This window comes from Sander lucioperca, chromosome 20 (genome assembly GCF_008315115.2).
Source record: "Sander lucioperca isolate FBNREF2018 chromosome 20, SLUC_FBN_1.2, whole genome shotgun sequence".
Classification (NCBI taxonomy): Eukaryota; Metazoa; Chordata; class Actinopteri; order Perciformes; family Percidae; genus Sander; species Sander lucioperca.
In genome coordinates, this window is record NC_050192.1 from 29,240,316 (window position 1) to 29,254,494 (window position 14,179).

The 14,179-nt window shown below is 42.7% G+C and overlaps 1 protein-coding gene across 15 annotated transcripts in view; it reads right to left on the bottom strand.

Annotated features, from left to right (window-relative positions):
• Positions 1-1,073: 1,073 nt before the first annotated feature.
• The window catches only part of LOC116042039 (pleckstrin homology domain-containing family A member 5-like), a 267,224-nt gene continuing 254,118 nt past the window's right edge, over positions 1,074-14,179 (bottom strand). For 13 of the 15 annotated variants that reach the window (XM_035996062.1, XM_031288155.2, XM_031288163.2 and 10 more), the window contains 7 exons: positions 12,825-12,958; positions 11,846-12,037; positions 10,526-10,648; positions 8,019-8,120; positions 5,116-5,261; positions 4,325-4,464; positions 1,074-1,856 (listed from right to left, as the gene is read on the bottom strand). In XM_035996062.1, the coding sequence (XP_035851955.1) occupies positions 1,789-1,856; positions 4,325-4,464; positions 5,116-5,261; positions 8,019-8,120; positions 10,526-10,648; positions 11,846-12,037; positions 12,825-12,958 (905 nt within the window). In that variant the 3' untranslated portion in view covers positions 1,074-1,788. Of the gene's footprint in view, positions 1,862-4,324; positions 4,465-5,115; positions 5,262-8,018; positions 8,121-10,525; positions 10,649-11,845; positions 12,038-12,824; positions 12,959-14,179 lie in introns of all 15 variants that reach the window. The other 2 variants (XM_031288164.2, XM_031288154.2) reach the window with 1 other exon arrangement.

Consider the following 14,179-nt stretch of genomic DNA (forward strand, 5'->3'; position numbering starts at 1 on the left):
ACACAAGTACACAAAAAAGCCCACCGCTGCAGCCCAATATCAGGGGAAGACACTGGAGCTTTGATTTGAACAGCACTGGACAGGACTGGGCACATCTCTGGATGTATCTACAGTGTTGACTCATGTTGAAACCCTGCATCATTCCCAAGGATGTACAATATCCAAACCCAGCTTTAGAATTCACGCCCTTATGGTGCGTAAGATATTGTTCATTCTTGAGCCACCCAACAGGACACTACAGTCGGAAGAAAAAGGACGTTCAAACAGTCTTCCAGCTGCACAGAGCAGATGGAAGCGACAAACAGCCGCCAGAGCAGAGGAAAGCGCACCATTACCAGAAACTAAGAAACACAAGAAAACCAGGAGATCACAGATGCATGAACTACATCTAAATGGTAGTGGGAATACAGCTCGTTTCTCGATTTTGTTTTTATAATTTCAAAACAAAAATCCGTTGGCTGCCAAGTACACGGACCGAAACAGTGCAATCATGGAATCCATTGCTTCACTCGACCTGGAGAGCAGCTCCTTCCTGGACTCAGTAAAAGTGGAACCCCTGCTTACACTGACCCACGCACCCGACAGATCATTCTCAAACACACAGTTCCACACCTCCAGATGATGGACACTGAAAACACTGCTCAGTAATGTCCACAGGGCTCTTGAGGCAATGCCAAGTGTCCTCACAGCATCTTGGGTTGCCCTAACCGTCGGTGCTTCTAAGACCTGACCAAGAATTGCAACACAGAGTCAAAAAACACTTCACTGCGGAGATTCTATTTATCTGGAAAATGGCGGCTGCAGCTATATAAGGCCCAGCCTGAGCCACAGAAGAGTAGTAAGTTAGTCATCTCATTATTCCTATCATTTTTGTGTAAGGTGTTTTTCCTGAATTGTCTTACAGCTTTTAGGTGGTTACAAATATTGGGTCTTTTTCAGTGTGTGTTTGCCAATATGGAGTAATAGATATGTGAGAGGGTAGAATAACATGCCCCCTATAGTCGTAGTCTTGCTGTCCATGGCGCTGATCATGCAGCTGTCACGATGTCGCTGTTTTTTGTGTTTTTGTTTTGCACTAATAACTGACTTAGGCCTTGGACTGCTTGCGTCTGAATTGTAAGGTCTAATAGTGGGAGACTACACAACTTTGCCATTCAGATAAATAATAGGCTGCACTATCGGCTCACAATTCATTTATATGAACCGAATTTTAAGTATCATTAAAATATACAGTAAATATCATTTCAAGGTAGTCTTTTTACCATATAAACCTACATAATATTGAATATCAATATGAATCTGTTGTTGACTTGAAAAGTCTGAAAAAAAGAATTAGATTGTCAGGGCCCGCCTATAAAAACCAAATGCCTGGCCAGTTACTTTCCCCTGGCCGCGACTGAGCTGGAGACTCATATTGAAACCAGAAAAAACTCTCAAAACTCCTTCTGGGGTTGCGCAAGTATATTTCAGCTCAAACATCATTTGTAACTTTTATATGACCATTTCACAATCTTATTTTTATGCAGAAATGTTTTGAGACAAATCTGACTCCATATGTTGGTGTTTTGCCCAGGGACATATCAGTATGGACAGATCTAACAGGTGTTAAGATACAGGACATCTGCCTCTCTCTCTGTCTGGAAGTGATGGAGGCCCGTGTGTTGTCAGGGCTGTCATCCTCTCAGTCTCAGTCTCCTTGTGGGCATGTAACAGTAGTATCAAAATAGTCCTGTTGTAAACGCAGGAAGCCGTGGAGCATGCTCTGTGCAGGCAGGCTACATTTGGGCTTTATGGGCCCCCAGTGTGGATGTCGAGGCCGGCAACGCTCACGTGTCTCTGCTCACCAAGGTGAACGTCTGCGCTGCAGGGAGGACAAGAGAGGGAGAATGGAGTGGTTAGTAGAACGATGTTTTGTTATACAGTTTTGCTGTATTTTTGTTGCTGTAATTCATTTTTTTTGTGTGTGAAAAAACAATACAGTATTGACTTTATAGATACCACAGTAGGGCTGCACGATATGAGGAAAATATCGCGATAACGATATTACTTGCGATAAATAAACAGAACACAAACTGCTTGTTGAATTGAAAAACAAATGAAAGGAAATCATTTCCAATTATTTTATTGAACAAATTGAACATTGCATTGCATATAAAAGGCAGCACTAAAAAAGAATGACAAAAAGACACTTGAACAATCCTGGAAATGGAATGTCGTGGACATGGACTATATTAGACATAACGTTAGCTTAGTGTCAGGATGCCAACGTCTCCCCGTTCTGTCTGCTGATTCCTCACATCTGTTTCCACTTTTGTCTTCATAAAGCTCAGTTTTTCGGGTCGGCAGCTTATAAAAACTTATAGTTCTGGGTTCTTTACATTGTTGGTAGTGAATATCAGCCGACAGCAGCCTTTAGGCATTTTTCTGTTGTTTGCTAGCAGGTCATTTTTACTGCTGCTATTCTTACAATTATGAGATGGGCAAGTTGGTTCAGTGGGTGAGGTTTTCTCTGATGCTTGTTGGTAATGCTGTGTAATTCAGAAGGAATGGCTCTGAAAGCCTGGTGGAAACATTGATACCAAGGTATTTAATGTGACCTGTAGTTCTTAGATGTAGCATTCTAGTCTTCCTTTTAGATTTAGACCAATACAGTACACCAGCGGTCTGCAACGTTATTCAGGCCAAGCACCCATTAGCTGAAAAAGAGACGGAGCCCTTACATATATTATACATACATATAAAATGTAGTTGCATATTAAACTGGACCTACGTGTAGGGCGGCCTAAAGCCTTTACAGTACTTTTTCAGCAGTTTTGGCAGATGGTAAGGATTTGAGAATGTGTGGGTGCTTGACATGTCATAAAATGCCCATGGCTGACACATAGACCGGCCACATCTTTTCCTTTAGGTTACGGACGTGCTCTGCTCTTAGTTTTTATGCACACAGTTGGCATTTAAAGAACGGTTCTGTTCTGCTCACTACATATTTGAACAGCAAAATAAAACACAACTTTAAAGCTTTAGTGCGCAACTTCTTGATATTAATCAATGTCCGTTACATTCATCCATTGCCAAATGAGTTGCTACAAAGCTAATTAAGACTATCAGCTCCACACAACTCTCTCTGTAGTTCTCAGTATGACTATGTTCAGAAGATTGTGTCGTCCGGTGACTTTCCCGCGCAGAAACTGGAGTGAAGATAATGACCTCTTCTGAACAGTCCATCATGTTTTTTTAATCCTCCGTGTCCTCCTTGGCTACTAGTAACTGAGTGGAGGAGGGGTGGGGGTGGTGCGCGTGTATCATGTGGACGCAACCTTGCAGAACTGGAATCAAATATATTTTGATTATTAAGGCTAAAAACAACAATCACTGAGTGTCTGTCTTCCCAGATGCAATTTTTAAAAAATTGCAGTTTCATTGTTTACCCACTGGAGTGTACTGTCGGTTCAGTTTACACAAACTTTACAGACTTGTTCTATCAGACGCAGTAGATAGGACATAAGTTGTTTGTTTTGTATTTGTACATGCAGTTGACACTTTGAGAAGCAATGTCAATCTGCACACAACACAAATGAAGATAAACAGAGACACACTACACAACTGTACAGCCGGATGTAGGAATGATTTGAGATCGGGGGGTGGGGGGGGGTAGTTATGTACAGGGTCCAGACCCTTGTGCTGCGGCTAGGTGGGGTGAAAGTATTCTATGATATTCATTGTTGTACCTAGGGCTGCACAGTATATCATTTTTTATTGTCATCACGATATCCCTAAACATAGAACTTACACTGCGTACTGTTTACCAGAGGGAATTAAATTCACTCAATGTATTTTGCAGGCAGGGGGGGGGAGACAGGGCTAGAGTCTCCGGAGCTAACCCCCGCCCCTCCACCCAGCAGCTGGGGAAACAAGACACAGTACACCTCCGGTGGTTATGACCTCAAACTGTCCCACCGACATGATGAGCTGAGCGAATATCCCAAACGTTTTATTGAAAACTGTCGCAAATGTGCATTGCTGCGAAGAGTTTTGATGCGAAAAAATCGCAGCCGTTTATTTGCATTTTTGTGCTGTTTATTCGCCACGCCCCCGGTGTATAACGGCCTTAAATCTTACCTACTGCCCTGCAACGTTTTTTGGGCATACAACATGCTAGAATGTCAAGAGCGTCTGGGAATGCATAAGTGAGATTTTACAAAGTGACAGAATAGCAAGTTCATTTCAATACTCTAATTGAAATTGGGGAGCAAGTGCAACAGGAGGTATTTGGGCCAGCATGAAATGTGGTATCAGGTTTGACTGACACAGATGTGGCACTTACAAGCCAACATGTTGTTGTTGTTGTGTTTCTTGTCGTCTGCTGTTAGCTCCAGCTTCTCCTCTCTGGCGCTCTGTTGCGTTGCGTCTGGTTCGTCCTCCCTCGGCTCCGGGCTCGGCGTCTCAGGCTCAGGAGTCTGGAAACTGCAATGAGCCGAAGGAGAATGGGTCACTGACGCAAAACTACTATACTATAGGACAAGCAAAAGAACTGCTATCATATATGTCATAGTATTTTGTAATCCTTGAGATCCCTTTGGCCTTTCATTTAATTATTTTTAATTTCGGGGCAGCAGTAGCTCAGTCCGTAGGGACTTGACTTGCGAACCGTGGGGTTGCCGGTTCAATTCCCTGTACGGACAAAGTACAGTGTGTGGACTGTTAGCTGGAGAGGTGTCACTTCAGGCACTGCTGAGGTGCCCTTGAGTAAGCCACCGAACCCCAAACTGCTCGGGGCGCCTGTAGTGGGCAGCCCCCTCACTCTGCCCCCTATCCATTAGTGCATGTATTGGGTCCTGTTTGTGCATGTGTGTGTTTTTCGGGCCTGTGTGTAACAACAGAGTGTAAAGATGTAATTTGCACCCCTGGGGATCAATAAAGTATGTCTTCTTCTTCGCCTTCTGGCTCCAAAAACATCTCATACTCACACTCATTCAGCACACACACACCTCCCCTACGCACACACACACGCACGCACACACACACACACACACACACACACACACACACACACACACACACACACACACACACACACACACACACACACACATACACAAACACACACACACCTACCTGTTGTCAGTGGTGGTGTTTGTTGGTGAGCTAGTCAGATCTTGGTCTCTGCTTTCATCATCCTCAAAAGAGTGAAGGTTTACAATCTCCACACGCTGAGGCTCTGCGCCGAGGTCCACAATCACCACCCTCTGGCTTTCACACAGCTGAAACACACACACACACACACACACACACACACACACACACACACACACACACACACACACACACACATACACACAAAAGTGTTTTTATTAGAAAAGTAGTAAAGAAGTGTGCTGTCAGTGTTGTTCCATGCATTGCCAGAGTAGTGATGCGTATCTTTCTCAGCAAGACTTTGGTTTTGTGCTGTCATGATATTGTTGAACTTATATTACTAATAATAATACAAAAGGAAATAATGAAAACTAGAGGGAAATGCAAAAAACACGTTGAGGACATGTTTGTCTGTCTGCTGTGGACTGAGGGTGATGTGGAGAGCAGCCCACACCCAGCTATCAATCCTGGTTACATCCACAGGATAAAGCCCTTAAATCCAACCTGGCTCCTTCCACATTCCCACAAATCTTCTGTTATTTTCCCAGATTACAAGCGCAGATGTTCCATCCACAATAGGTGATTATCTGCTGTGTGCATTACATCAGAGAGAGCTGTGTATAGTGACGCTGTGTGTTAGAGTTCCTTTGGTTCTCCTCCACCTGCTGCCCCTGCAGACTGCACTGTACCAGTTTACTATAAAATGCGGTGGAAGTAGTCAGATCCTTTACTTTAGTATTTATTTATTTTATTTAGTAAAAGTACTAATACCACACTGTAAAAAATACTCTGTTACAGTGAAAGTCCTGCATTGAAAATGTTACTTAAGTAAAAGTATGTAACTACAGTCTATATCCACGACATTCCATGACCATGACAACATGGTACATCATTCCACTTCAATCACATAGCAGCAGTAGTAACCCAGAACTGCCCGAGATACCATTATGTTTAATCCCAGAGCACTTACGTGTACATTACAGCGCACTCATCATAATTGGTATTTGTGTAGTTAGGCTCACTGACTGAGCTGTGTTAAAGTCCCTGCAATCCTATTCATAAAGAGTCTAACACTCCAAAACCCCAGTTAATCTGCTTCATCAGAACTGTGTGGTTGTGTTTTGATCAGATTTGATTGACAGTGAAATGAACACACACACACACACACTGGCGGTTTAGCCATGGAATACATTATATTGCTGGCTTGTGTCTGCAGGCATTGAATGACAGGATGTTAAATTGGGACTTTCGTTCAATTCCTATCAGTATGTAAAGTGTTATGCTGTGATTCTTCATTGATTGATTTGTCCATGCAGTTGGCACTAATTAGAGCTGAATGATCTGAGGAAAATATGCAAAATGTGATAACGTTGTTGAATATTGCGATAACGATAATACTTGCGATAAATTAACAGATATTAAAGGGCAACTATTATATAGCAGTTTCAGGATTACAGTATACTTGTATTTTGTGTTTGTACTAGAACATGTTTACATGCTTTAATGTTAAAAAAACACTTTATCTTTCTCAAACTTCCCATGGCTGCTGCACCTGTATTCACCCTCTGTGTGAGACACTCTGCTGGAGCGCCTGTCTCTTTAATCCCTCCTCCCGAAAAAAGCCCAGTCTGCTCTGATTGGCCAGTGTGTTTCCTGGAATCTCCAGTTTTGTTTCACTAGTTGAAATCATGGATGTATTAAGAGAACTCTGAAATGGGCAATCGGACATGTCCCAGCAGTAAAGTGACCCCGAAATTGGGAAGAAATGACCAGCATTGGCAGCCAAGATTACAACTATCTGGTGTTAGCATGCAGCTACCTAATAATTAGCACTAGGCTAACGTTAGATTGTAGTGGAACAAAGCGGCACTTTCTACTGTCAATAACGCAGATAAAGGCTTCTGAACCAAACACTACCCAATCTGACATGTTTCAGCAGTGATGTGACCTGGAATTGGGGAGAATTTAACAACACTGGCAGCCAAGATGACATTTTACTGCCGTTAGCATGTAGCTACATGCGACAATGTTTACACCAGCTAAAAAAGCTAGCTTTTTTTAGCTTAAAAAAAACACTCCAGTCCTGCCTACCTGGAGCAGGTGACCAATCATAGAAGGCCAGCTAATTCCTCCTTCACACTGGCTGCGTGGCGTGAGCGTGTCAGCTGCGTGGCGTGTCCGTTTATATTTCGGCTCCCATGGTAACAGGTTAGAGCTTACACACTGCCTGCGTGACACGCACGTCTCAGGCACGACTTGCGACTTGGACATTCATATCAATGAACGACCGTAACATTCAAGCCATTGCCAAATGAGTTGCTACAAAGCTAAATAAGACTATCAGCTCCACACAACTCTCTCTGGATTTCTCAGTATGACTATGTTCAGAAGATTGTGTCGTCCGGCGACTTTCCCGCGCAGAAACTCAAGTGAAGATAATGACCTCTTCTGAAGAGTCCAACATGGGGTGGTGCATGATCACGGAAGGCTTGTATCATGTGGACGCACCGACAGTGTTGTTGTCATTACTTAGAATTCCTCATGGGGGAGACAGAAACTGCAGTTTGTACAGTTTGAACAGTTTGTTCAAAACTACAGACTTTATAAACTACATGTGTTTTGTGTGCAGAAATCTGAATGTGTAAAGTAACTAGTAAGTAAAGCTGTCAGATGAATGTAGTGGAGTAAAAAGTAGAATATTTCTCTCTGAAATGTAGCAGAGTAGAAGTAGAAAGTGGCATGAAGAGAAAAGACAAGTACCTCAACATTTGGAATTAAGGACAGTACTTGATGTACTTAGTTACATTCCACCACTGGATCATGGCCTACATAGCATGTTTATATGGAAAATGTCGGCCCTACAGTGCAGGCCTTGTCTGCATTACCTCACTGTCTGTGCTGTTGGCCTCCTTCATGCTCTGCAGGGTCCCGTGACCGTCCCCGTCACGCTGCACCTCATCTTTCACCTCCTCCACCCTCTGCACCTCCTGGAGACGGAAATAGAATAATGTCATGAGCTGTTTGTACAGTCATCATCAGTCATCATCAGAAATGTGCATGCGTTGCAGTTAATTGGTGGTGGTTTGTCATGCATTACAGTACATATATGGGTCATATTTAATCACTGATGATCCTGATGAAAAAATGGCAAAGTATGGCATTGAAATCAACCAATGTAAAATAGTATAACTAGAACTTTGTACATATTAGGGCTGAAACTAATGAGTATTTTCATTGTTGATTAATGTGTGGATTATTTTCTGCATGAATGAATTAGATTTTTCTCTAAAATGTCAGGTGAAAAATGTGGATCAGTGTTTCCCAAAGATGACGTCCTCAAATGTCTTGTTTTGTCCACAACTCAAAGATATTCAGTTTACTGTCCCAGAGGAGAGAAGAAACTAGAACATAATCACATTTAGGAAGCTGGAATCAGAGAATTTCTACTATTCTTTATTAAAAAATGACTCAAACCAATTCATCGATTATCAAAATAATTGGTGAGTCATTTAAAGGTGCTCTAAGCAATGTTGGGTGACGTCACTTCTTGTTGACGTTCAAAGTATTTTCAAACAAAATGGAGCCTAGCTCGCCCCTCCCTCCACCTCATCCTGTCCCCTCCCCCTCCCTTCCTAACCCCCACCCCCAAATCCTTGTTGTCTGTTATTGGCTGGAATACTGTTTGTTATGTTTGGTGGTGCAGGTTGGCCAGTTTGTTTTTGTTGCTGTTTGAGGAGCCTGGGCTGTCTACAGAGACCACGTTTTTTTTTTTTACAGTGTGTTCAGGGGACAGGCAGCTAGCAGATAGTGAGGAGATATTTTTTTACAGTGTGTTCAGGGGACAGGCAGATAGTGAGGGGATGTTTTTTACAGTGTGTTCAGGGGACTGGCAGATAGTGAGGAGATTTTTTTTTTTACAGTGTGTTCAGGGGACAGGCAGCTAGCAGATAGTGAGGAGATGTTTTTTACAGTGTGTTCAGGGGACAGACAGCTAACAGATAGTGAGGAGATGTTTTTTACAGTGTGTTCAGGGGACAGGCAGCTAGCAGATAGTGAGATGTTTTTTTACAGTGTGTTCAGGGGACAGACAGCTAACAGATAGTGAGGAGATGTTTTTTTTTACAGTGTGTTCAGGGGACAGGCAGATAGTGAGGAGATGTTTTTTACAGTGTGTTCAGGGGACAGACAGCTGGCAGATAGTGAGGAGATGTTTTTTTACAGTGTGTTCAGGGGACAGGCAGCTAGCAGATAGTGAGGGGATGTTTTTTACAGTGTGTTGAGGGGACAGCCAGCTAGCGGATAGTGAGGAGATGTTTTTTACAGTGTGTTCAGGGGACAGCCAGCTAGCAGATAGTGAGATGTTTTTTTACAGTGTGTTCAGGGGACAGGCAGCTAGCAGATAGTGAGATGTTTTTTTACAGTGTGTTCAGGGGACAGGCAGCTAGCAGATAGTGAGATGTTTTTTTACAGTGTGTTCAGGGGACAGGCAGCTAGCAGATAGTGAGATGTTTTTTTACAGTGTGTTCAGGGGACAGACAGCTAGCAGATAGTGAGATGTTTTTTTTACAGTGTGTTCAGGGGACAGACAGCTGGCAGATAGTGAGATGTTTTTTACAGTGTGTTCAGGGGACAGGCAGCTAGCAGATAGTTAGGATATGTTTTTTACAGTGTGTTCAGGGGACAGGCAGATAGTGAGGAGATGTTTTTTACAGTGTGTTCAGGGGACAGACAGCTAGCAGATAGTGAGGAGATGTTTTTTACAGTGTGTTCAGGGGACAGGCAGCTAGCAGATAGTGAGGAAATGTTTTTTACAGTGTGTTCAGGGGACAGGCAGCTAGCAGATAGTGAGGAGATATTTTTTACAGTGTGTTCAGGAGGCAGGCAGCTAGCAGATAGTGAGGAGATGTTTTTTACAGTGTGTTCAGGGGACAGGCAGCTAGCAGATAGTGAGGAGATGTTTTTTACAGTGTGTTCAGGGGACAGGCAGCTAGCAGATAGTGAGGAGATGTTTTTTACAGTGTGTTCAGGGGACAGGCAGCTAGCAGATAGTGAGGAGATGTTTGCTGTATGTGACAAAAAATGTTGTAGCCTAAAAAACGCGTGACATTGCTTAGAGCACCTTTAATAATTGACGACTGATCAATTAATCTTTTTAGCTCTATTACATACATAGATATGCATTTGATAATGTAATACTGCCTCTGCAGTTAATTTAAATGTATGCAATTCTTATTTAATGAAATTAATTAATTCATTAAAAGACGATAAACATGTATTTGCACTTTATGTTTAGTTTTGTATTTTGCATAAAATTTGGATTTGTTTAGGATGAAAACTGGTTGCTAGGACAGCGTAAAGTTCACAACTACTGAAAAAATAATATCCCATGAACCTGTGGGGCAGGCTGAGCCTGAGCAGCCGTCCTGCTCCGCTCCATGTGAGACGCCTTCAGCTGCTGCAGAGCCGCTTCCAGCTCCACAGGGTCTGCACACGCCCCTTCCGCCTGGAGCCGACTCTGCACACGCACACGCATGCATGTACACGCACACGCACACACACACATGCACACAGACACACACGCACACTTAAATTAACTGATGGTTTGAAAATGTTTGACAATGTTTGATGTTTTTAAGGCCAAAGGAAAAGGTAGGAACAAAAATACACAGAAAAAAAATATATATAATATATATAAAAGCAAAAGAGAGGAAAAAGAAAAACGGCCAAAAAAATAAAGTCATATAAAACATGCCAGGGGTCAGCAAAGAAGATAATAAATTAAGTTAAAAACTGTAAATAGGGAGCACAATCTTACAGTTTTAATGGCTTTTTGTTTTTTTGAAGAAGTTATTGTCTTAATGTATAGCACAATTTCTTTCTTAAAAACAATGTAAGGTTTTGCTTTGGCAAATTTACTTTTATGAACGTAAAACTTTGCAAAGAATATGATGAGATTGATAGAAAATATTCTTTCTCATATATACGGTATCTGGCAAAAAACTAAGAATACATTTTCCAGTAAAAGTTCAAAGTTATAGATATTATCCAAGATAAATCTACAAATATCTAGCCACAGTTTATGGATATGTATACATTTCCAGAACAGATGGAATAGCAGTTCAGCTAAGGCTTACTGTAGATGTGTGTGTATGTGTGTGTGTGTGTGTGTGTGTGTGTGTGTGTGTGTGAGATGTGTGTGTGTGTGTGTGATGTGTGTGTGTGTGGTGTGTGATGTGTGTGTGTGGTGTGTGTGTGAGAGAGTAATGTGTGTGTGAGATGTGTGTGTGATGTGTGTGTGAGTAATGTGTTTGTGATGTGTGTGTGTGAGTAATGTGTGTGTGATGTGTGTGTGAGTAATGTGTGTGTGAGTAATGTGTTTGTGATGTGTGTGTGTGTGTGTGTGTGTGTGTGAGTAATGTGTTTGTGATGTGTGTGTGGGTGTGTGTGGTGTGTGTGTCTGTGATGTGTGTGTGATCTGTTTGTGATGTGTGTGTGTGTGTGTGTGTGTGTGTGAGTAATGTGTTTGTGATGTGTGTGTGGGTGTGTGTGGGTATGTGTGGTGTGTGTGTCTGTGATGTGTGTGTGATCTGTTTGTGATGTGTGTGTGTGTGTGTGTGTGTGTGTGTGTGTGTGTGTGTGTGATGTATGGGTGTGTGATGTGTGTGTGAGAAATGTGTGTGTGATGTGTGTGTGTGTGTGTGTGTGACATCACCTGCTGGATAATGGAAGGGCTGTCTTTGCTGAAGGAGGGCGAGCGGGATGGCGTTTCTCTCTTCTTCTCTCGAAGCGACGAGGCCTGCTGGTTCCTCCTCATCCTCTCCAGCTGCTCCTCCACACTCATCCTCGTTCTCCCCACCTCCCGCTCCCCAAACCCTGTCTGATCCACGGCACTCCTGGGACGGTCCTGTACACGACAGCACTCACTCTTACATTCTTTTTACATTAAACTCTGGGCCGTTGTTTTTTGCTTTCCTATCCTAAATGTTGGCTCTCATCCAAACCAAAGCTATCTCACAAAGTAACTGCCGAAGTAGCATGACATATGCTGTGGAAATTAACTTCCTAGAGAATGATTCCTGACTGCCCGACCATGTCAAACCTGTCATTATGTATGGGCTTGGTTTTTGAATCTGCGGGGGAGTGTCCCAGATATCTGTTTGACCGTGCTATTTCTGTGGCTGGGCCCAATAAATCTAAATCAAAAGAACTTTATTTTTCCCGTGAGGGAACTTCATTTGTTACTAGACACATTCAGATACAACATACGATACATAGTCAATAAGAATCATACCCGAGAATACATAAATACTTACAAACACTAAACACTAACAACTAAAAACCCTAAGTGTAGGCCCAATATGTGAAACAACAGAAATAGGGAATTCCCTTCATTTTAATTTTATTAGTGACACTTTATAATAACCGTCGCTAACAAGTGGTAAACTAGTATAGTTAGATCAACTTTAGTTAAAAGTTATTTTACTGTTAGATAGCTATGATCAAATAATAATCTCTTTTATAGCTCACTAAAAAAGATTTAATGATGCCAAATGAATGTTACTCGATGCTTTATAGACCACTTCTTAACCATTAACTAATTATTATCAGCATTAGTTCCAACTTATATAACAGCCATCCAAATAACATCAGTGTTCTCGCTCGTCCCCACCGATGTTGAGGGCAAAACTCACTGATCTGGATTCAGGCTTCTTGGTCTTCCTCAGGGTGACATAGGAGGCAATAGTGGAGGACTCGGGAGGACTCCTACAAGGACTGATGGGGGATTTGGTCCTGGGAGGAATGATTCCCACCGGGTAGGGGGGCACTGTTGGAGAGACGACAGGACACTCCATCACTTACACATTAGCAAACAAACACTGCAGTCGGGCTAATTGCTCATGTTGTGGCACAAACGTTAACGTGCTTCATTTCACAAAAGATACAAAAACATGTTCAGGGAAAATAGAAGACATGTAGAACCCAGATTTCTTTACTGTTCCTTGTTTGTTTCCATAACTCACTCACGGGGAAGGCAAAATGTTGCCGCACAGTGACTTCAGAGAGGCAGAAGGAATTTCCAGTTCTGTTGTTTCGCTAACGTGACTTTGCCGTGCAGCAAAGTAACGGCGGGGAGGAGGGAGACCCAGCGGGAATACGGGGTGTGCTAGGAAGAATTGTAGTCTGCATAGGAGTTGCTGTTTGCATAGGCCTATTTCCATTTTAAGGGCAAATGCAAGTGAAAAGCTTACACTGTAATGCTAATGGCTAGCAGTTGTTCCATTAATCGGTTTTGATCTGATGTGTTTAAAAAGAGCACCTATTGTGCTCCCCCCCCTGTCTTTTAGTGTGTTATATCATTTTCTGTGTATGTAATAGATGTCAAAAATACAAAAAAACACATTTCACTCCAAATGGAGCTTTCTCTTCCACACACAACCCTTTTTCCCAACTGCCTGACACGCCTCGCCCACCTCCAAAATTCCTCCATTAGTGATGTCACTAGCTAGATGAGTGTTTCATCTGTGCTGCCCATAGGTACTGCCTGAGCAACCACAGCCTGCCCAGTGGCTTGTTTGAATTTGGTTGACCAATCACAACAGAGTGGGCCAGCTGACCAATCAGAGCAGACTGGGCTTTTTTCAGGAAGGTGGCCAAGAGCTCAGACAAAGTGTTTCAGGCAGAGGAGCTGCAGCAATGGGCAGTATGAGAAACATAATATGCTTTTTGAACATCAAAGCATGTACACCTATTCTAGGAGACTACAAGAGTACAAATATGATGCTGAAAAGGAGTATAATTCTTTTGTACCACTTACCTGATTGGGCAAGTGAGTTGCTATGTTTACTAGCCCGACATGGTATTTTATTTGCCTTGGGCAATCGGGCAAGCCTTATTTTGAGCCCTGCCCATGCAACGTTTGTGATCTGATGCGCCACATCGGACCTCAGCTGAGTCAGCATATGTGTGTCCACACTTGATACTTCAATGCGACCTGCCTGATCAGCTAGGGATCGGATATACTCCTGCCGCGATATATTCCTGTGCA